This window comes from Ooceraea biroi, chromosome 3 (assembly GCF_003672135.1).
Source record: "Ooceraea biroi isolate clonal line C1 chromosome 3, Obir_v5.4, whole genome shotgun sequence".
Taxonomy (NCBI): domain Eukaryota; kingdom Metazoa; phylum Arthropoda; class Insecta; order Hymenoptera; family Formicidae; genus Ooceraea; species Ooceraea biroi.
In genome coordinates, this window is record NC_039508.1 from 12,515,491 (window position 1) to 12,539,042 (window position 23,552).

The following is a 23,552-nucleotide window of genomic DNA, read 5'->3' on the forward strand; positions in this document are numbered from 1 at the left end:
TGAATATAAAGTCCTGTAGAGCGGGCTTTCTTTCTATCTATACTTCATTTGTGGAAAAGGATTTTTTATTCGGCACAAGCAATAAAGAGAATTTTCGAAACTGCAATTACCATCGCTATAGTGAAAAAATAGTTCACTAGCAACTCCAGCATCCCCTTAAGTCACATTTTTGTAAAAAACTAGATTTATTATATTTTATGAATTACTCTCTAAATTTCGTGTAGTGGAATCTCACTCTTTTGAAATATCACTTCAAATAATAGTGATCTCAAAAGTTTCAAAAGAAAAGAAGAAGAAAAGAGTATTGGATCGGTTTTCCGGATGGTTATTTATAAGGTGATAACACAAATGTTACTTGCGAGAACGTCACGTCTGGCCTGGCCATCTATCGGTCGCTTGGTGAATCAGAGGTGGGAATCACACACACTTGTGTTGATTTTTGTCTCTTGTTCCATAATCGAGTACATTGAAACGTATGATGTAAAAATAATTAATACTCGCAAAGTAAGTAGAAATTACTATTTTTTCTATATTAATTATATAATTTCAAATCAATTTAATAAAACACATTTTTCGTTTCTGTGGAAACGTGAAAAATACGTTTTTAAAATTTAGGTCTAAAAGCGGTTTCTATTTAAACCGTTTCTTAAATGGTACTTTATGTTTCTTAGACATTAGATACGTCTAAGAAACATATATTAGGCTAACATGTGCTGCCTGGGATATGACGTGCTTTAAATCTTTATGTCTACGCAATGAAGACTTATAATTTGTATAGCTTCATAGTTAATTTCAAATCTTATTTTTCATTTCATTGAAACGGTGTTAGTTCTATCTTTGCTGATGATGCAAAATGTAGATTTTTGGCGAGCGTAGTTATGAATTTCTATTTTCAAACCATTTTAAATACTACTGGAGGTTTTAATACGCCTAAAGGAAGGCAACAGTGAGCGCAGACAACCCCGGCCCGTCTCATACACTTGAGCGCAGATTGCAGCGTTGAATTTGAACAGAGCAGGAAGTGAACTGTGGCGCCATCCCCATGAGTCGTAACAGAATAATTATAACATTTCTTTGAAGATAACGTAGAACTTTTGTAGAGTTTGAAAATCGTAGCGCGTGTGTAACCTAACCTAACAAATATAATCTAAAACAGCGAAGTTGGAAATTATTTATAATTTTGTTTAAAAAATCAATAGAGTTGTTGAAGCTCTTTGGGTTAAGAGGCTTTTGTGTTATATTCCTCTACGGCGAGGAGAAGGCGCATTTAGTTCCGTTCGGAACGTCCAAAACAAATCTAAAACAGCACGCTAGATATCTAACCAACACGTAACCTAACATGCGTGTGTGAGTGGTGATTGAAGCAATAATAGATCTGCGAAATTTCATTTATTATGGAACTCGAGAAATCCATATTACTACAAAAGCAGGTGAAGGATAATTCAGAGGATTTACAGAGCGAATTTCTGGACCTGAAAAATTGGGAAGAGCAGATGAAACGGAAGGAACGAGAACTCTTAAGTGAGCGGAGTGGCCAGGTATCGCAAACACATAATTAACAAATAAACTTAACATATTAAGAGGAATAAATTTGAAGATAATCGTTAAAATATTACGAATTTTTGAAAAATCATAATGTGTAAACCGACTGACTATCACAATCTTGTTCGTCTTCTAAGCATGCAAAATTTGAATTTAAATTTTACACTCGTGTATGATGCCAAAATTTTATCAAATATTGCAATACGGATTAATTATCCGTGACGTCTGATTTGCTAAGCGACAAGAAACGTAACGTATGTTGCAGGAAGTTCTGCCTCCAATTAGAAGAAAAACTAAAAAGAGACCTAAGAAAGAAACGAAAGAGACCAAGGAGATGGGAAAAAACTCTGAAAGAATAAAATCAAATGATTACGCATCATGGGACAAATTTGATGTTGTAAGTATTTGTGTCACACGCAAGTTTCTAAATCAAGTTTTAAAAAAATATGCAATGCACTAATACATGTTCTAATGAAGAACAAGGCCTGCAAAGACCTGGAAAATGAAGAACAGTCTAATAGCTCATCGGAAGAGGCCATGTCCAGGGAAGAATTGGAAAAAGAACATGAGAAGGCAAACAAGCATAAACAACAAGGCAATGTCTTCGTAAAACAGAAAGAATGGGACAAAGCGATCGCTTCATACAGCGAGGCAATCAAGATTTTTCCCTACGATGCCATTTTTTATGCCAATCGGGCACTCTGTCACCTGAAGCGAGACAAGTAAGTTTTTACGATTTACCTACGCAATCTATTAATTTCTATGATTTAGATGAAAATGTAACTATGTTGCATTATTGTGCAGCTTGTACTCAGCAGAGGCAGATTGCTCATCTGCGATACAGTTGGACGATTCGTATGTGAAGGCTTACCACAGACGAGCAACAGCTAGGATGGAACTTAAACAATACAAGGAAGCGAAACAAGATATAGAAAAGATATTGGTATTGGAACCTTCTAACAAGGAGGCGCAGACGCTACTTGGCCAAATTAACAAACGACTTGAGAGCTCAAAAGTACGCGCTTTTTTTATCATTGCGAAATTAGGTTGACTAGTTGCTACATTGCAGTTACTTCTTACAGCCAATTATTATATCCGAAAAGGACTTGGCTGAAGATATTTCAGTAGAAAAGAAGATTGGCGAGAAGATGCTGGGCAACATAAAGTCAAATAGAAAGGTGATCGATGCTAAAGAGGAAGTTAAAAAGAAGCAGTCCAACGTAGATTCTACTGTGAAACCAACAACCAAAGTAAATGTAAGAAAACCGCTAAACTCATGTATCCCAGAGTGGCTACCGGAAAAGGACGATGTTGCAATTGTGCAACCTGTTACGATACCACCTCACCTACGTTCGAAGGTAAAGTTTGCGTCGCATCTTACACATATATATATATGCTTCATGTTCTATTCTGTGCAGTTATTCAAACTTTAATTTAATTTTAATTAGGAGCCACTGAGGAAAATACCTATACAAGAAGCTGATTTAACTAAACCTATCAAAAAAGAAAAGAAAGTATCGTGCAATAAGAAGCATGTGAAATTATCAGACATTTCTCCTATTAATATTACAAAGCATACAGAAAGTGTAAGGAAGAATGAAGAGGAAGAAAACTTGAGCAATAGTTGCATAGAAGTACCTTCTGTCCCAAAAACTGCAGTACAATTCTTAATAGATTGGAAGAAATATACTTCACCTGCTTGTCGATACAAATATCTAAAGGTAAGCGACAATCCTTTTTCCCTGTAAAGTGAATATTCAAGAAACTGAAGCAAAACGATTGTTTCCAGCAAATAGCACCAGAAAGCTTGCCGAACTTATTTCAAAATTCAATGGAAAGTTTTATTTTCGATGATATTTTGGCAATACTCAGGACAGAGTTTATGAAGCGAGAGGAACCTATATTCTCATACCTGAAAGGTCTCAGTAATATTAGCAGGTTCAGAACATTCGTTATGTTTATCAGCAATGCAGAAAAGCAAAGTATGTATACACGTTTATTTTTTGCGATTTCGAAACCTTGAAAAATTTCCTAATATCTTGAATCCCTAAATGCTTTCAGACTTAAAACTTATGTTTTCATATTGCAAAACATCTGAGAAAATATCTGAGGAAGAAGTTGCAGAATTGCAAAATAAATATGAAATTTAAAAAGATGTGAAGAAAAATACAAGTAATTACAAATCCAGCATTAAAAATTTTGCGCACATGGTAAATTAGGTAAGCGTTTAGCGAAAGAGTGGTTAAATGTGATTTCATTATCATTAAGCAAGTAATTTCTAATTCAATAAACTACAGTTTCGAGATTTATAATTAGACTTTTGAAAAGAATAAAGAAGAAGAGAGAGAACTCAACATGAATTATTAAGTTTGTCATGTATATTTTTATATGTAAATAACAGTTGTAAGAAATATTTTCTTCGTAAACATGTTTAAGCGTTAAAAATACAGAACAAATTAATAAAATTATTTTCTTCACGTTCATAAAAGTTTTTATACATGGAACTTTTGCCTAGGCTATTACTAACATCTGGGTAACTAAGTTTATGGTAACATAGTTAATTATTTAATGGATTACAAAGATATGTACAATAATCTATCCTAACAATTAAGCTACTTATAAGTTACCATTAAGTAATCGACGGATCTTTTGTTCATTTTTCATGACTTGCGCTTTTATTTGACGTATCTTATTCAGTTGAGTCTTTATGTTGTTGTCAATTTCTGTTAACGTATTCTTCATAGGCTCTACCATCTCTTGCGTTTCTCTGCAGCAAAAGTATTAATTGTCGGTATTAATAAAGAATTGTTAAAATCAATTGTTACGAGTTTTATCTGTACATTGTGCATACGTACATTTGTTCTCTTTCCAGCTGTTCATTTAATTGACGATATTGGCTTTTCCAGTCAAATAATTCCTTCTGCATCATCTCTACGTCTTCCTGGCATCGCACAAATATAATTCCGTAAGAAACGTATTGTAGATTGTAGCGTGAAAAGTGTATACATATAAATAATCACTACCTGTACGTAATCCAACAGTTTCCCCAGCGGATTTGTCGTACGCGTTAACGTCTGTATAGTCCCTCGTAATTTGTCGATTTCCTTAGCCGTCGCTTCTCGGTCACGTTTCGAACCTTCCCATGCCTACGTTTATTTTAATAATGAAAATTCCGGCAGCGTATGTCACGCAAATTTGAAAATAACGGGCTTCAATCCTTACGATGTCCACTTTCTTCGGCAACACATCGACGTTGTCGGTGTTGACCAATTCCCTCTGGGTCTCCAAGATCTGTGCCACGAGATGCCCGTGCTCCTGCATCAGCTGATTGTCTATCTTGTAATCTCCGTTCTCTAAAAAGTCATTGCCACTTCCCTTGGCTTCCATGACGACCATATCCTCGGCGTCATCGTCGTCGTCATCCTTCAAGTCGGAGTTTTCTACAATGACGCTGATATTTCCCAGCGGCGTTCTGCGAATGTATTAGGAGTGTGATTTAGTTTTGAGGGTTTTGCAACAAATGGCTGTAGTGTCAGTTTGTTCCAATAGCTGTTTCCGATAACTGTTGTTTCTTACAGTGTTGACATTATCCATGACATTTAGTAGCATTATAGCAATAGATGCAATAACAGTCGTGTTTATATCATCGTAAAAATGCAACTTCCGAAACAGCATTTTCGACATGCGTTGCTTTTGTTTTTTAATCAAAACAAAACTGCGGCTGACGGTTATAGAATTCTTGTGGAAACTTATGGTGATTCTGCCCCATCAATTAAGACGTGTGAATACTGGTTTAGACGCTTTAAAAGTGGTCATACTGATGTGAAGGACAAAGAACGCTCGGGACAACCAAGAAAGCTTGAAAATGCAGATTTGCAAGCATTATTGCACGAAAATCCAACACAATCCACTTCAGAACTTGCCAGAGCATTAAATGTTGATCGTACAACAGTTACGAAACATTTACATGAAATGGGAAAAATTCAGAAAGAAGGGAAATGGGTTCGACATCAATTATCGGAAAGTGCCATTGCGAACCGGTTGAACATTTGCATTTCGTTGATCGCCAGGCAAAAAAAGAAGAGTCTTTTGTCTCGGATTGTTACTGGGGATGAAAAGTGGATCTATTTTGATAATCCGAAACGCAGAAAATCATGGGTGGATCCAGGCGAACCATCGACATCCACTCCGAGACGCAATATTCACGGTTCAAAAGTAATGCTCTGTATTTGGTGGGATAGTGTACTATGAGCTGTTAAATCCGCATGAGACTGTCACGGCTGATCGTTATCGACACCAATTGTACAAGTTGAAGCGAGCATTGGACCAAAAACGACCACCAATTGCGAGTAAACGACGGAAAGTGATTCTTCTTCGTGACAACGCTCGACCTGACGTTGCGTTATCAGTGAAAGAAACACTATTAGAGCTTGAATGGCAAGTCTTACCGCACCCCGCGTATTCTCCGGACATTGCTCCATGCGATTATTATTTGTTCCAGTCGATGCAACACGCTTTAGAGGATACACACTTTCATAATTTCGAAGAAGTGCGAAAATTCGTCGACGAATGGATCAACTCAAAAGAAGAGTGATTTTATCGTGGTGGAATCGATCTCTTGCCAGAAAGATGGGAAAAAGTTATAGAAAACGAAGGAAAATATTTTGATTAAGGTATTCATTCATTATCATATTTAAATACATGCGTTTTTGAGCAAAAAACCCTCAAAACTAAATCACACCCCTAATATTTTATAATCGTTTTAGATGGAATATCTTTTTCGTAATTGAATTTTAGGATTGTTAGTCATCTTACTGTATCTCCTCATTGACGATCAACTCCGCCTTTACTCGCATCCTAGGAGCCGCTGGTCTGGCACTGATCGGTCTGGCGCTGGGTGGCCTTAGCGAAGTTGTAGGCCTCGCATTTGATTGTTGCAAGACGCTGAAATATCGAGATAAATTGATTATTATCATAAAAATTTTACCATTTTGCCACACAATTAAAATTTTGTCACAAATGAGTTGAATATTTATTTTACGTTGTTTCAGTGGTGTCGATTTGTGCTCCTGCAAGGTCTAACGCTGACATATCATTTCTATCGGTGCCTCGTTGCTGCGATTTATCTTCTTCCGTTATACCATTTTCCTTGATTTCTTTGTTGAGATTGCTCGTTGCTAATTTATCTTGCTCTTTGTTATTAAGGGTCTCTGAAGGCAAATTTGCGATCTTCTCCTGTGAATCATTCATTTGCACCGAGCGTTTTACTCTGCTAGATGAATTCCTACGTTGTGGCTGCTCCTCTTTCATCGATTCAGCCACTGATTCCGTGGAATTCTGCTTCACCTTAGCGGACGAAGAAGATCTCCTTTGCAATGAAACAGGAATTTTGTCTTCAACTGGCTAAAATATTAAATTATCATAAAAGTGAATAGAGCACACTAGATGCGAGTATAATGCGGAACACAAGAGCAGAAATTTGTTTCTTTATCATAATTGAATCTAACTCTTTAACAAGTTAGTGCAATTTATTATAGCAAAATTCTAGCAATATTTAAGCAATTTTCACAATGAATTTTCTTTGAATTCTTACCTCGGCTGGTGGGATATCTATGGCTTTAGTATTTTTCGAGCTGTTCTCTTTCTCTTTATCCGTTCTTTTCTCCTTCGTTGCTTGCTCGCCAGCCTTGTCATTATTCGCGCCTTTCGATTCACCTGATGCTACTTTCCCCGTGCTGGACGACCTTCTCTTCCGTTCCCCCGAAGTCTTATCTTTCTCTGATGATTTTCTCGTCTGCGAAGCCTGCCTTGGTACATGCTTCTTCAGAGTTTCCTCTTTGGTCGTGGATTTTGACTTGGATCCTGTTTTGTTTTTTTTCTCCAAGCTCTTCTTGTAATGCTCGATCGCCTCTGCACTGCTGACCTAACACGAGTGAACGTATGTTATCAATTTTTATTTTTAGAAGATGCTTTGTAACTAAGAAGTGAAATGTATTACTTTCTTGTTAATAGCTTTTCCAATAGCTTGCAGCAATTCATTTGTCTTCGCCGGCTCTTGACCGGAAATAATCTTGCTAGCTCTAACCGTTAAGTTAGCACCCGATATTAATTCTGAAACATAATTACATTTACATTCAGGTTTAGCAACAAAACGTGATGGTGCAACAAATTACTCACTAACAACATCGATGAGTTTTGTCAAGAAGGCAAGCTTTGCTTCCTTATCCTTTATGTTGTCCGAATTCAATTCTTCCTCGGTGAACAATCCTTTCAAGAAACCTGTCTCTTTAATGATCTGAAAATAATTTATAATCATGTGTACATATAATTTATAATTTATAATAATGTTCTAAACACGAATGGGATATATTTCATAATATAATAATAAAATATAAAATGTAAATATTTCTCTCCTTAAGAAAATTTGAGAAATTAAAATAGAATAATTAATTTAGATACTAAAGAGTGTCGAATGCGTGATCGATAAATTACAGCTGTTATAATATCGTGCAGAAAGCGGAAAGGCGGTTTTCGGAGCAGTTTTTCAGTTAACGGCGGCTTCTTGAAATATTTTCCGAGTAGATCCTGTGTCTTTTTTATCACTTCTGGCCGTACTTCGTCCGTCATTATGAGATTGCTTTCTTTTTAAGTCATTCCCAACTGTCACATGCGCGATGCTCGTGGCGATCCGCGTCAATGTAATGTCAAACGGTTGCTAAGCAACGCAGCACGTGAGCCTCGAACGTCACGTTACCACGTGAACGTCGAGACGGACATCCGATTGGTCGCGCTTCGAATAGGGTTTTTCAGACTACTCGATTATAGGTTAGGGCATTGGGGGAGTTTCAGCAGCTACAAAAGTTATCTTGTCAGCACTGATTTTGTCATTTGGTAACATTGTGATGTTTTGAGTGCGAGGAGGTTATTCGACAAAAATGAGCATTCTTAATTTATTACCAGCATTTTCACGGTAATCACGATATAGAATGCTATCTTGATTATTTCTATTATAATAATTGAATAAATGACATACGTAATTTTTGTATTGTTGACGTAATTTAATTTATAAGAATTGGAAAGTTGTCAATAATGTGAGTACCTCTTAACTTGACTTCTCTCCCTTTCCCTCTGTAAAATTTATTTCTCATTTTCTTTTCAGATTATCCGTACATACCATATCCAACGTGCGAAATATTTCAGCATGTACTAGTCCGTTATACTTTAGAGTGAGCGATGCTCTTTTGTAAGTTGTAATTATGAATAGATTTACTGCAACGTCTTGACTATCAATCGTGTGTGCGAATGCCATAAATGTAATTTTCACTACAGAGGAGAACCGTTAAAGAAAAAGAAGAGAATAGATCCCATGATTATCAAGGCACGAGAAGAAAGAAGGAAAAAAAGGTTGGAGAAACAAATAAAGAGATTAGAAAAATATGTTAAACAGCTGAAGCCGATCGACGAGGTAGAAGTACCACTTAAGTTAATGGACGAAAAAGAGTAAGCTTATTGCGATATCGTTGTCTAAAATAAATTATATGTGGGATATAATTATTATACAATTGATGATTAAAAAACAATTTTACATTTTTTATATAATATATTTACATGTTAAGTACTGCAAAAATTAATTACAGGCAAAGGTTGCGAAAACCTCCATCATTGTCAGAAGAAGAAATGGAATCTAGAATTATATTGCAAAAGGAATGGACTAGATACAAATATCGGCAATATCTAGAAGATGCGCAGGCAATAGATTCTATACTTTATTCACAACAGAAAGCGCTTGATGAACTCAGAGCGGAATCGGAAGAATTGTATCAAGAAGCAATACAAGTAATCAATTATTTAATGTAGCAAATAAATAATTAATTTTATAATTAAGACGATTAATTATTGCATTTTCAGTGTTACGATTGGCAAAATATAAGTTCCATTAATTTAATTTCATATTTTTAGATGGACCTGGCGCTTTTACCACATACAACCAAAGGCCCAGTAAAGACACCAGTAATAAAGAATTACGACAGTCCTGATGGAGAATATATAAACACGACTCGCAAGTTTGAGGGGGAGGAATGAAAGTTCGATGCTGCAAATTTTGCTCTATGTCAGAAAAGTTGTACAAATGAAGCATGTATTTCCGAATCATCTAATGAAATTCATACATGTTTGACAATGTTATGCGAATTTAGAAGTATATAGAAAGCAACAGCAAATAAATAAGCAAATGTTTTAATATAAAGTGGAAAAAATATATGCTTTCCTTTGCAAGAGGAGAACGCAAGTCTGTTATTCAAATGAATTATTAAAATAAGAGCGCGCATATATATATATATATATATAATGAGATTATACGCTGCAGTGATGTAAAGATTCATTTTAGTCGTCGTACAATCTGAAGAAAATATAACTTTGTTAAACGATATTTTACCTCAAGTATGAAAATTAGAAACTTTACTGCACAGAAATCTGTTAATACTATTTCATCTTAAGTGCACGAGAAAAGATTATAGCATTCAAAATTCAGCGTCATCTCACGTTCATGTAATTCTCTAATCATCTAATTGATACAAATTAATTTTCCGTAGGAAATTATAAGAAGCTGCTTAAGTTCTTAAAAAAAAAAAATAAAGACTGAGGTTACGGACTACACAACAGAAAGAGCACTTTACAAATGTGTATAAACAACGTTCTTCTTCTCCGATCAACTATAACTAATGCCCTAATAACGAAAGATCGTAATACAAAGTAAGCGTATTTCCATTTCCGGTTACATTAAAGTTACGAGTTACGCATTAGCCGCGAATTGATCGGCATGATAATGTACAGTTGTATATCTCCGATATAATCTTAAGCTACAATGCTGCTGATCTATATCACAGTAACGTATATCTAAAGGAACATCTCGCAAAGCATTGCGATTATTATCAATGTCTCCATAATATTGCAAGCTTTTCCCTTCGACTGATCCCATCCCCAGGATGCAATGCAAGCGCCTAAACGACATCTCGAGATGTCTTCCAGACATCCTAAATGTTCCCTAAATCTTCCGAGCGCGACAGATGTCGTAAATCTCGTCGATTTGAATAACGTCGTAGATCTCTCGCGCTCGAACGTAGAAGAGACGTCCTAAATCTTTTACACATAAATGTCAAGTGTCCAAGACTATTCTTCCTTCTTCAAGTTGAACGACGCATTTCGCAAACCTCGAGGAATATCCCCCTTATTGTCGCTCAGTCGAACTTGAGCTCGCGCTTGCACATGGGACAGTTGTCGCTGGTCTTCAGGCACTGTCGCAGGCAGTCCGCGTGGAAGAGGTGGTGGCAGGGAGTCACCCTGGCCTTTGCCATGCTGCATAGGCACACCGCGCACACGTCATCGAACCTCTCGATCTCCTCGAGCGTCGCCTTCCGGTAGCGATTCAGCACCTCGCGCTCTCGTCGCAGCACCGCGCCTGAATTCTGCATCAGCTCCTTCCATCGAAGATACGCGTTCAGATACGTGGCGACCATGAGAAACCTCCAAGAGGCCGACGGCAGCAACAGGATGCTGAAGAACGCCGACATGCTGATGGTGAAGCAGCGAAGTATCACCGGCGCGTACAGATTCTCGATGTTCTCAAGCGCTTCCAGCTGCAGAAAGCCCAGGATCGTCGGGAACATCTCCACGAAGACTCTCTCCGTTGCTGAATAGTACAGCCACGTGACTACCGTGTAGATCAAGGAGGGCCTACGAGACATCGGAACGTGAAAGCCGCGCGTTCTTCCGCGCCGAAGGCGTCGCGAACAGTCGAGCTACTTACTTGTAATGATCAAGGCCTTGCTCCAACCCGAACACGAGAAGCATGAACGTCAACGTGACGACGAACGTCACCGCCTTGGTCCACTCGAGTACAATCTTGGTGGCCGACATCGCGAGGTGCTTGATCTTGGACCGTTCGGTCAGCGTGACGTAGGGCGACCAGTCCTCCTTCTGGATCAGCTCCTTGATGTAGCTCACGCAGTAGGCTATCACGTTGTAGAACATGAGCGTGTACAGACAGGTCAGCCTCTGCTGCGGCAGCAGCACTTTGTCGGCGAGTATCAGGAACACTATCTGGTTCGCCATGACGGAGAGATTGCGCATCTTCAGGAAGAGATTCTCCGCACGGTCCACGGGTGCATATAGCCGTCTCAAGAAGCAGTTCAGGGGATGCCAGGCTCGCTTGGCCCCGCCTGTAACGGTAATGTCGCGAGAACTTGATATGATTTAATATTATCTCGCGCTTCTGACGTTGCGTCTTATAATTTATAAGGAATATTGATTTCAGCAGTTGGACGACTTTTATGCGGTTCTCGTGCGACGAGAAGAGAAAAAGGCGAAGAGATAAGATCAATGAATCCTACGTGCAACGAGAAATCAATCTTGAAATTTAAATTCACGCCGAATACGCCTTGAGATATAAAATTATAATTGGAAACCGTATAAATCGCCGAACTTCGAATACGCGTGTCTTTTCGCCGAGGAGCGTGATTAATCTACAATTTTTAATTATACAACACGTTGAAGAAACTTTCTTAATTTATATCTCCAAAAAATTACAACTCAAGGAGCGGCTTGCGAGGAATTTCTTAACAATATTAATTGCATTAATATATGATTGATACTACCAAATTACGAGTCAAGTCGAGGCGATACCTCGTGCAGGCCGGCACGATGAAGCGAGTGATGCGGGCCGATGACTTCAATTTTCATGTCGGCCTTATTCGCCTTTATACATTATAGAAAAACGTCTGTGCAACTATTTATATCTACCAGCTGGTACGACTAACGGAAACGATCAAAGCGAAGGCAAATGCGCCATTTAGCCGATGGCCGTACTTCACCGGTACAAATCGAGCGTGCATGACGAAGGCAATGCTCAAAGTTACATCCTGTAGTGCTCTTGCATCGGTTCTCCGGTCGGCCGAATAAAAATCTCTTATAGCCGCGCTGCCTTCCTCATAATTATCAGAGAAGATTATCGTTAACGTTCGCACGCTGGCGAACGCGTCCGCAGGCGAGCGAAAAGAAAACGCGCAGACACGCGATATCTCGTTACGCACAAGAACATATTGATATGCGTTCACCGCGAAGATCATACTCCTCCTTCTTCTCCTTTCTTGGCACGACGTGCCCGTCGTTCGCTCTCCGGAGGAAGAAAGAGAATTAAGTACACGGCCGAGCGATACGATATGAGCGCATCACCGTGAATGATTTTCCGGAGGTGGATCCGACCGAGGAACGGCAGCGACCAACCCCTCGTTGGGGGTTTCATCAGCGGATGACAAGTTGCTGAATAACTTGACAGGGCGTGCTTTACGTTAATAATCGCAACCTTGTTGCCAGCTGATGCCGATGAGCGCGAGAGAGAGCTGGAAGAAGACAGAAAGAAAGAGGGCCGCCCTCGGCCACCGTTAATCGAGTATAACGTAATCGACGTGGCTTCGATGAATGATCGACTTCATTTTCAGTAACGAGTCCGCGAGGGAGCCGGCGAGAGAAGATTTGCATATTAATGGACGTCAGTCAGGACGAGTCACCGACGACGACATGGCAGCAGGACGAGACAAGGACAGGTGCTGAGGAGGAGGAGAACGACGTCGGCTACGTGGGACCCGTAGGATTCCACATGGCAACCGGAGGATCCCACCCCTCTTTGAGGGACACCAGGACGGAGCCAGGAGGGCTTCGGTACCTATAAAACTAACCGCATCCGACCACCAGTCAAGCATTGAGCGAGCGACCGGGCATCCATACGGAAAGGATCGTCACCGACTACGGAGGAGACATCAACCAGCTGAAGGATTTCGGAATCGAGGTAAGCACCGTTGACGCATTGTTGCATGATCATCTACCTACGACTATCTTCTCGCGTCCCCGGAGAGATTAGGAGGAGATCTCACAGGGTGTATTGTAGTACATGAAGGGTATTGTGTTACTGAGGGTCAGTTGTCTGTCCAACTTCCTGGTAAGCTAACAGTTAAATCACATATCTGTTTCTGTTTTCTCCTCAAAAGAAACAAAGACAAACATATGTTCAAGCATATGTTAGTTTGCTTACCAAAAGGTTCACAATCGGTCCTGAGTGAGTATTATATTTTAAATATGGCACTACTATATCGAGTATACGTTGTTATATCTTAAACGTTCGACGATGACACAATGTTACATGACAATATTGAGCATGTTACACGAAATAAAATTTTCTATCTAATCCGAGATATTGCAATCTCGTTAATATTTATTATTAGCAAAAGGCTTCGTGTTTATTTAAATGCATGGTAACTGGAAAAAATGAATACTTATTACTTGAGAGATTATATTACATATCGAAAAATTATATACCTTTAAAATAATCCACTTTTTTAAATTTTACGTTGATCGATACTATAAAATTGGTGACATTCGGTAATACAAAACTTGTAGACAGTTTTATTGATGCTGTATTATCAAATTTTGAATTTTAAAGGAGAATAAGAGAAAATATATCTTATTACTGTGTAGAACGAAATGGAAAAATAATCTTCCCAAAGTCTTAAAAGATTTAAGAGATTAAAGTTGCATTAAAGAGAGAATCAGAATAATAGAATCAAAGTGGAATAGAAAAATCAATATTCGTACCTTTGGCCGCTTCGGCGAGAGTCTTGAGAGTTGGAACCGGATACCTGTAATTTGCGCTTAAAACCACCGGTAGAACAAGGGCCGAGTACAAGACCGGTGCGGGCGATGGTAAAAGTGGCAGTGGACCACGTGGACAATAGGGCAAAAGAAGAACTGCACTTAGAAGACAGACACTTTGTGCTGTCTTCTCCTTGTCAACCGTTAATGAATTTGCGCGAACGCGACGTCTCACGCGCGCTATCATGCCCATCTTGATCGTCTGAAATGAAACAATGAGATACATCTGTAATTTGAATTAAGAATTGAATATTAAATTAATATTAAATGAAAAGAATATTGAGTTTCAAATATTTAGAATACATTTAAATTAATTGAATATCCTCGTCGAAATCACAAACAGAAAGTATGTGAAGGCTACAAAATAGAAACGGCAGTAAAATGTTTTTGCGTTTTGTGAAAAATAAAGCTCTCCATAAAGCTATATGAATAAGTGCGATTTATATCACTTTCGTTGCTGCAAAGATATTCTTTTGTCGTCACATTCTAAAATAGAAGGTCGGCACATAAGCGACGTGTTTATATCGCACCTCTTTGTACGTCTTTATATACTACAAAAATATATCGAGCATTTCAAGAACCTCTGCGATGACGCACTTCTGAGTAAATCGTACGACAGATTGAACGCATTCTCCAAAATTGGAATGCTGGCACAATCAAAGCAAGAATTGATAAAATTAACAGGATCAGTCACAAGCTAGTGGAGAGACTATGCTAATTACTTAACGACAAGATAAACATGCCAAGAAAATACATTGAGCTTAAATGAGCTCGATGCGTGCTACCAAAAATCATTTGCATCGTCATGCGACGCGCTCTTGGCGCACACACAAGCCACTATGTGGATCTTCAGGTTCTCAACATCTTTGCCTCTGGCGCTTCGGACTATTTCTGATCGCGAAAAACTCTCTTCAAAAAGATCTGCGTCTCTCACTTGGGAGAGAAGGCAGTGCTTCCGTTCTGCATTCACATTTACACCGACCATCCTGTTTCTCTCTGTCTGTTTACTTAACAGTCTGGTATGCATGACGCTTGTTGCTGCTCCGGTTGAGAAACGTATATTTTTATGACGTCTGCAGTCAGCCGAGATGATAATCAAACAGTTCATTTTTCTTCCCTGATTAATAGATTAATCCCTTCCGATACATAGAGATCTATCTCTTTCTCAAAAGAAAAAGTCGTTTGATTGTAAATTATGAAATTACTGTCGCGAATGACCTGAATCTGTGTGTGCGGCAAGTTCTTAATCGGTGGAAATGTATTAAAATTTTTTACCCAATTTTATAAGATGTTTTACAAGCAATAGATTATAAATTGGGAGAGGTATCATATGATTTTATAATATCTTTTATTTAATATCAATTAGCACATCTTTATCACAATTTTTATGAATTATATGAAGATTGTTAGATTTTATTATTGAATTCTAAAAATCAATTTTTTAAATGTTTTTTATTTTATGTTACTATCACTTGATAAAATTGTATCAATTTATTCGCAAAATTCTGCAATATGCACATCACGAATACGCGATGTATTCAGATGATTCAATGACGTGGCAAGTTGGTCAATGAAAACTGCGGAGGCGACGTAATACGTTTAAAGTAAATTTCGAGAACAGCGTTTTGTTATTGACAATAATGTTTCGGAGGTTGTCATGATGTCAACGATAAATATGCCCAGCGTTTGATCCATGAAAATCTGAAAACAGAAGCACGCGCATCGAAAATATTGATCCCAGATCGTCAACACGTGACGGCATTTCCGGTGTATTGGTGGAAGATCGGTACAAATCTGAATTTTTGATCCCAATGTAGTTACAATTGTAATATCAAACTTTATGACAAATTTAATCTAAGTTTTTAGTTTTTTATAGCAATTTTTGTATTGGTATTATAAAAATTTATTTCGCACTATAATCCTTCAAAAAATATCTAAAAATTATATAGACGACAAAAAGTTTTAAAACTTTATTTTATATTTTAAAAATATATTAGATAAAGATTGTAGGAACAAAAATTATTAGAGGCGCATTATAAAATATAAATTACTTATTCCACTGCCAAAGAATATTTAGCGCGAAACGTGTTCACCCGATTATTATATCATGACTACATTGAAGATGAGCTGTGTATGAAGTAAATAAGACGCAGAATCAGATGCCGCATTTAGCTCAAAATGTGCGAACCTCTAAATATGCAATCATCGCAGGTCCGATGCAATCGGTTTGATGCATCCGCCTCTTCCGCGTCTATTCTAGACCGTTCATTAAATTTCTCCTCGAGTAATTTCTCCATCATCAGGTGACATTAATTATTCATTTCTGGTTTTGCAATTCTTCATCATGTACCCGGAATTCAATTAGTGATCCACGATAGTATCAAGGCGGAAATTAGAAATTTGAAACTTGCGCTTATGAATACTAAAACTATCTAATTGTAAAATAACGTTTATTTTAGCACAACACGCGATACTTTTCAAATGTTCAATCAATTTAATTCCAGCAAACATGATTTTATAATGAGACGTTAGCAATGGCTGACATGGATCGAAACTTTTTAGAGGAAACATTACATTCGAGTTTAAAGTGCGAGAATACCTGTTGTTGGAAAAATTATTCAGATCGCTAGAATAAAAATCGACTGAGAATAAATGTGTTGACGATCAACGCTACTCACTGTCAAATGACAACGAAGAGAGATCGTTCAACTCCGCACAAGAAAACGATGGAGGAATGAGTGGAGTTCCTCCTTTCACAATCTTCCAGAATCGTTCAGCTCAATTATCAGGATTTGAGTTCACTTTCAAGGGGGATGCTTCTCTCGTGGCCTCACTATGGAACGAGATCGCCGTTGCCGTTCGTTTAGTGGCACGCGTCTAAAACGAATGCTAACTGGTACGATACTGACCGTCCTGTCGGTCTTTGTACCAGAGGAGCGACGAAACAGGGCGAGATGTAGCGTGCGTGCATGCATGTGACAGGAAATAAGAGCGAGAGAGAAAGAGAGATCGAAAAAGAAAAGAGGTGGGTGAAGAAACAAGGATGGCGGAGGAGAGAAGAGACACAATGATCACTATGCACTATGCGAGTCGGTGGAACAAAGAGAGGAGAATCAGAATCCAGAAATGTAGAGAAAGAAATGTGATATAAAGAAGAGAGAAAACATAGCGTGAGAAGAGGAGGGATAGGACGGTGGAGAGAGGGTGCGAACAGAGCGAGGAAAGATGACGACGAGGCGGAGTGAAGAGGATGTACGAGAAGATAGAGAGGGAGAATTTGGCATCGTGTCGAGCAACGCAAATCTCTTCGACTATTCTTAGCCGATCGAGGCGCGATGTCGCGTTTCGTCTGATCGGACGCATCTTCCGATTCGTGAAAACTCCCTCGAGGATTCTCCTCGTATGGTGGATGTATGGATACCATCATATGACCGAGTGGAGAACGCATGCACGACTACGTGAGACGATTCACGTTCTCAGCTCATAGATGACGAAATGACAATTTGGCTGCCGAAATGGCAATTTGAAAGCTTCATTTTCTAGATAAATGAACAGACTTGGACTTACTTACGTCTTATGAATTTCCTTTCTATTTTACATTTTAATTGTGATCGTAAAGATTGTATTATGTTATGGAGAAGATCTAGAAGCTTTTGAATCAAAGTAAAATATATAAATACTTTTATCATAAATATTAAATATTATCATACACAGATTTCATTATTCGCTTATTTTCGCGATTTAAGATACATTAAGTTAAAAAATAAGATACGAAATTTCATGCGTGATCGGCCAAATTTGGAGGGTTGATCTTCGCGAAAGTTCAATGAGAATTCTACGCGCGCGTCGAATTTCATTGTCTGGCGATGCGCGTCATTCACTACTGTCGCAGATAGCCAGTACGATTATAGCCAGTGATTCCGCAGAGTTCTCAGTACCGGCGATTGCGTGGTAACCACGAGGATATTGACAATTTTCACGAGACCACGTGAGACTAGTTCCGGTGCGACAGTATACCGAAAATAAACGGCGATTTAACGTTTATAGCTGCAACAATGTTGTTCCTACGAGAATTTCTCAAAGATCGTAGGTCGTGTATTTACTCGCCACATTCACCAGTCACGTATGCGTGGTCGCCTGATTCCTATTTATTTAACACGAAGATAGTATTCGCGTGTATAAATCAGAATCGTTTGGCGCCGACAACTTTAAAGATTCCACTTATGCATACAAGCAGCGTTTATTTCTTCTGAGTCTCTCAATACAGCAATATTTTTTCCAGAACACGTGCTCGCGGATAAAAATCCAAAACTAGGTCTGATCTGCAAAATGCACGCTTCACGTGTCATTGACCCGATTCTCGCGACGCGCCTGTTTTCACTCATCGAGACTGAGAAAGAGAATCGGCCGGAGTCGCCGTCTGGGAAGCTAATTTTATGCCGTCTCGCGCAGCGGGTTTAGAAAGAGACTCGCATCGTTCGACGCAGTGACCCACAATGAAAATGTATCATCTCGACAAACGATCGTCGATCGGTCTTACGCACCGAGGGGGATACTTTTGTAACTCAGACGCCGTTCCCTTCTGCTTTTTCTCTCGCGTGTGGGGAACAAAAGATCGTCGAACCGGATCGGTGCGAGGCGAAACCTTGCACAAGGCGCCGGCCGTATCTGCATTTCCATTATCTTATTGTAATGCAACTTTTGCAAGAACACTTTGCTCCGATTGCGCACTCGCCGAGACGGCGTCGATGTTAGAACGCGGATGTTAGACGAGCTGACACGAATGTTGCTGCGGAACCCCGCGGAAAATTAATTACTAATGACGCATTCAGGATCACACAGCGATCATGCATCGCGGCGTTTCTAAGAAAGTTTAAAGAGAACTACGAGATTAGAAGGTCGAATCGGTATCGTTACTATTTATTGCACTTTTCGAGAGCAAAGTCTCTCGGGCGCTTATTTAGAAACAGCGAGATTATTATTCCGGAGCAAGTCCGAGGATAATGGCACTTAGATAAGAATTCCATGATTAGGGAAAATAATATTGCAGGCAGCACAAAACGAGCAGGAGGAGCAAGTGCCTGCACGAAAGATTGCGACATCTTGCAAGATAAAATAAATTCTTTTATTTCTGTTTGCAAAAAACGCGTAAAGGAGGCCGCGAGATTCGAGTATCAATGCTGAGTCAGCCAACGCAGTTTCCTTGTTTATGGACGGATGTTTAAGGGGGGTCATCGGAGGGAAGAAGGGAGGCCTTGTCCGGCGAAACGTGGATCATCTGGCAGCGAGAGATGTTACTACTTATTGTTAGCACGATTGGAGAGCAGGAGAGGATTATTTTTATTTCGCGGGAAACAATGTGTTTCGCCTCCTTCGGTCAGCGAACTCAAGAAGTTCAAAAAGCCACCTCCATTTAATGCTACGCATCCCGATGTAGTCGCGTCTAGCCGCAATCACGAATAACGAGCGCGATCAAATGGCAATCATCACTGTGAATTACGATTATGTATTTCACTTGTCGATCCACTCGGGATTGTGCATTATCAACGTCTTCATTGAATACAATTGCGGCGTTCCGAGAAGCGCGAACGATAAATCTATCAACAAAGGCGCAACAAGACGAGAAATATTAATCATATTTTATTTACGTTATCGTTACATTATTTATGTAAGCGTACAAATAACTTCAATTAACACGTACATTCCTTATCTCATTTTTACACCAATAGTCTGGCGGCGCCAGATTACAAAAATTCCGCGCGGTCTCTCTCGGGATCTCAATAACTTCCAATCGCGTTCCATTTATGGAACATGGATTTTCCTCAATTTTCCAACTGTTAAGTCCTGGTTCTCTAGCTTTCAGCAGTGCAATCTTGACAATAGATCCAACGGACGGGATCATGCGCCGAGCAGCCGCGAAAATACGATCGCTATTGAGACGAGGGTTTGTACCGGCTCGGACTGGACGCGGACTGCCCTTTCGCTTGTGCATTATCGATAAATCGGTTTACGCCGGTAGTCTTTGCCCCCGCAGAGTCACGGAGGCTGCGGCTAAGCCGTTTCGCCATATGCAGAGTGGGGATCCTCGGCGATGTGGGACATCAGTTTTGTCCGTTTAATTCGCGAGACGAGTCGCTGACACCGATGGCGTTTCTGTGGAGCAAACGGTACAGTTCGTGAACGCAAAACGCGTTGCCGGCAATCAAGGAGGAATTAATTCCATAAAAACATCGTGCGAAATTGATTTCATCTCGACACGATCGATCGCTGAACTTCATGGTTCAAGGTGGATGCTGAGGTGCGCGTCATGGAGGTTTCGCGTGTTTGTGCTCCGACAAATTAAAGTCCGCGCATCCCTCCAAGTGTTGGATGGCAAGATTCCTCGATCTCTTCTCCAAATCGTAATTACCTTTTCTGGAACAAACGCGATTGCGTTTCCCCATGATCATGTTCTCATAACATAGTTTAGCACATCTCGAGGGACCCGCTATTGTTACCGTACCGCTACTGCACCTTTTGTCATCTACATGCTCGCGTCGCCGATCGGTAACACGTGGCGTACTGGCAATGAGAAGACAATCCTACAGCACGATAGTGTCTGCTGCGAATTTTCGTGGACGCTCGATATTTCCGGATTGAAACGTCGGGCCGCATCGCGTAATGTCCAGACGTTGAAGTGGGGTGACTGAACTTGGTAAATGGAACGATAATCCACATCCGGTGTCGCAATAATTAGAATTTCCAGTGAGGATTATTATATTAATCATTGCTTCGAAAAAGAAGGAATGTCTGAGACGAACCATTGGCTGTCGGTTTTCTTAACTGTTGTTTACGAAACAAATCATCTTTCCTCGTTCGAATCCTAAAATTAGATTCAAATTAATATTTGATAGGAGGACGGTATTAATTAAGCTAATCAGCGAAAAGAGAAGATCCGACAGTGCTATGCAAACATGCACAACAAAAATTGTGCAAGCATTGAAAATAAGAGCAAAACGCGCTCAGTATTGATAAATGCATCAAGTTTTGCTTGTGCAACTTTTAATAACAGCCACGCGAGACATTACCATAAACGATAAAAATAATATTATATCAATTATTTATTTAGTACACAATTTTTATTTTTTTCTCGTCACTTTACGTTCTTCAATTTTTATTTGATCAAATTTAGATCGAACGATTTGTCTTATTAAAGACTCAGCTAAAAATGCCAAAGAAAATACATTACTGTGATATACGGGAAAATATATGAAGAGATATTGATGCTTTCTTATCAAAATTAAAAAATTTTAATTGCATCTAATTTTATACTAGCAACTCGTTATAAAATTTACGCGCGAGAAGAAAAGTATAGGGAGTCAACGTACGCATCGTTTCTGTTTCAGAGCGGCTTCACCAATCATCATGCTTACCTTCCAATTCAGCCAAGCGATCGTTCTCTCCGCTGCAATCTTCTTGTAAGCATTAAGAACAACGAAGCAGAAATAAAGTGACGCTATTAATAGTGATTAACCCGATCATAACGATGTTTCAGAGTCTGCGCTCATCCCACTCGGCGGCAAGAGGTGAGACCGCTGTGCGTGGGATGCGGCGACGAATGTGATAAATGCGAGTTCGGTTTCACGATATCGGCTCTCTGCGGTATCCCGGAATGCCGACGGGTGAGTAAAACTGTCACGCGGTCAACACCACACAATTGTGTGACATGTTGTCTCGCTACTAAGCAATTATCTTTAAAGAGTCCCACCGAGAACAATAAAGACGGAAAGAAAATTAGAGAAACTCGAAGAGCCAAATTTAAAAAGCTAAACAGAATGTCATGCTTGGACTTTCGTGAAAGTAAACAAGAAGTAAAAATTTTTCAATTGATGCTTTTTCGTCTTTAACGTATGACGACTTCGAAGTGAAAGCTCAGTGAGAATTAGCGGGAAAAAATCGCCGCGTTCGTTGTCTTACCAGTGTCATCCTTTTCCACTGCAGGGTCCCGGTCAGATCTGTGGCGGACCAAGCGAAGCTTGGGGCGTGTGCGGCGACGGATTGATCTGCAATTGCAACCGATGCGCCGGCTGCAGCTTAGCCTCCCTCGAGTGCTTCACGAACCCTTGTCTACCCCATCAGAGCCTGGAGTCGCGGGGCCATCTCGAGCTTCTCGACAGATACAGCCCCGTCGACAGAGTCGCCAAGTAAACCCAAGGACCCAACCCAGCCCGGATGGACGAAAAAGGACGACGGATGGATGAGACGACGAATGCGAGGAGCGAGTGTGAAACGAGAGCGAGAAAGAGAGAGCGAAAGAGAGAGAGAGAGAGAGAGAGAAACGCGGATATATATATATATTAGAGATCTTCCGAATTATTTATTGCATTTCATGATATAATCTCATTAGGTATCTGCGATTGTGATATGTAACTCGTCGGAGCCCGTGGTCTCACCTCTCGAGAGCGGGGCGGCGGCACCCCTGTCCATGTTTAATGGCATTTTCTGTGATTCCTTAATTACTGTGTTAGCCTATCTTGTACACGCACACGCCTCAATGAAACGCGCGTTCGCGCGTTCGCGAGCGTGCGTCGCCGGCTCTAGCTTGATCTCGTGAGATACTCGATGAATCATCATGCATGATTTTTGGCTGTGAATCGCATCTCTCGCCGAATGCGCGCGCGAGGCGATAACTGGATCCATGATGTCCTCAACGCGAATTCACCGCAGGTTTTCCGCCGAGAATCGAGATCGAAATTGGAAAAAAATCAAAGATAAAGCGAAAGAAGAGGATATAAAGCTACTTTCAATCACTTAACATCGTCAGTTTCAATTTTGCCACAGTTTATCGATAATTAACATAAATATTACTCTTATTTTATATTTATCTTAATATTTATTTTATCAATGTCTTTTTAAAATGCCTGCAGTCTCCCGATAAAACGCACTTGTTTACATATTAGAATGTATCACTAAATTGGCTTCTAACTCTTTAATGACATAATTACTAATGTTTATTAATAACGCAGAAAATGTCTTCGTCACGTCGTTTTATCGAGATTTTTTATGCTAACTAGATATCAATGGGTCTCTTAAAAACAACGAGTACATTTTATGTAGTTCTCAGTATTCTCTTGCGGATACCGGCCGTGAATGTTTGGCGAGCACGACTATGTAACAGACAACAGAATAAAATTGGCTGCATTCATATGCGCATTATTAATAACGATTTATCTTCTCCCAACCGAACTAATATATTTTATCTGTGCTTTTAGGCGAAAACAGTCTTTTGTTCATAATAACGAATGAAATAAAGCTATTTCCTCATGATG

At 39.6% G+C, this 23,552-nt stretch overlaps 5 protein-coding genes across 6 annotated transcripts; 3 read left to right on the forward strand and 2 right to left on the reverse strand.

Moving 5' to 3' along the window:
• Positions 1 to 948: 948 nt before the first annotated feature.
• Positions 949 to 3,896, forward strand: LOC105277054 (RNA polymerase II-associated protein 3). The gene is made up of 8 exons (XM_011335193.3): positions 949 to 1,538; positions 1,808 to 1,939; positions 2,020 to 2,264; positions 2,347 to 2,557; positions 2,625 to 2,900; positions 2,991 to 3,263; positions 3,332 to 3,524; positions 3,604 to 3,896. The coding sequence occupies exons 1-8, from the start codon at positions 1,395 to 1,397 to the stop codon at positions 3,690 to 3,692; spliced, it is 1,563 nt and encodes a 520-aa protein (XP_011333495.1). The 5' UTR covers positions 949 to 1,394; the 3' UTR covers positions 3,693 to 3,896.
• Positions 3,897 to 3,909: 13 nt separating this feature from the next.
• On the reverse strand, positions 3,910 to 8,256 carry LOC105277055 (TRAF3-interacting protein 1). Its single transcript, XM_011335195.3, has 10 exons — positions 8,035 to 8,256; positions 7,720 to 7,837; positions 7,541 to 7,653; positions 7,136 to 7,465; positions 6,584 to 6,945; positions 6,358 to 6,486; positions 4,765 to 5,014; positions 4,566 to 4,688; positions 4,398 to 4,483; positions 3,910 to 4,309 (listed from the first exon to the last, which is right to left on the reverse strand). Exons 1-10 carry the CDS (start codon positions 8,167 to 8,169, stop codon positions 4,159 to 4,161), a joined length of 1,797 nt encoding a protein of 598 aa, XP_011333497.1. The 5' UTR covers positions 8,170 to 8,256; the 3' UTR covers positions 3,910 to 4,158.
• A 138-nt stretch (positions 8,257 to 8,394) lies between these two features.
• On the forward strand, positions 8,395 to 9,821 carry LOC105277058 (39S ribosomal protein L40, mitochondrial). The gene is made up of 5 exons (XM_011335199.3): positions 8,395 to 8,512; positions 8,702 to 8,785; positions 8,872 to 9,042; positions 9,180 to 9,378; positions 9,502 to 9,821. Exons 1-5 carry the CDS (start codon positions 8,478 to 8,480, stop codon positions 9,622 to 9,624), a joined length of 612 nt encoding a protein of 203 aa, XP_011333501.1. The 5' UTR covers positions 8,395 to 8,477; the 3' UTR covers positions 9,625 to 9,821.
• Positions 9,662 to 18,192, reverse strand: LOC105277057 (ERAD-associated E3 ubiquitin-protein ligase HRD1B). 2 transcript variants are annotated; one of them, XM_011335198.3, is made up of 4 exons: positions 16,923 to 18,192; positions 14,188 to 14,446; positions 11,348 to 11,759; positions 9,662 to 11,274 (listed from the first exon to the last, which is right to left on the reverse strand). In XM_011335198.3, exons 2-4 carry the CDS (start codon positions 14,435 to 14,437, stop codon positions 10,779 to 10,781), a joined length of 1,158 nt encoding a protein of 385 aa, XP_011333500.1. In that variant the 5' UTR covers positions 14,438 to 14,446; positions 16,923 to 18,192; the 3' UTR covers positions 9,662 to 10,778. The 2 variants fall into 2 exon arrangements, with proteins under 2 accessions (XP_011333500.1, XP_011333499.1); XM_011335197.3 differs by lacking the exon at positions 16,923 to 18,192 and having other exon boundaries at positions 14,188 to 15,633.
• LOC105277056 (neuroparsin-A) lies at positions 13,244 to 23,431 on the forward strand. The gene is made up of 4 exons (XM_011335196.3): positions 13,244 to 13,384; positions 21,630 to 21,701; positions 21,779 to 21,905; positions 22,225 to 23,431. The coding sequence occupies exons 2-4, from the start codon at positions 21,649 to 21,651 to the stop codon at positions 22,429 to 22,431; spliced, it is 387 nt and encodes a 128-aa protein (XP_011333498.1). The 5' UTR covers positions 13,244 to 13,384; positions 21,630 to 21,648; the 3' UTR covers positions 22,432 to 23,431.
• The last annotated feature ends 121 nt before the right edge of the window (positions 23,432 to 23,552 follow it).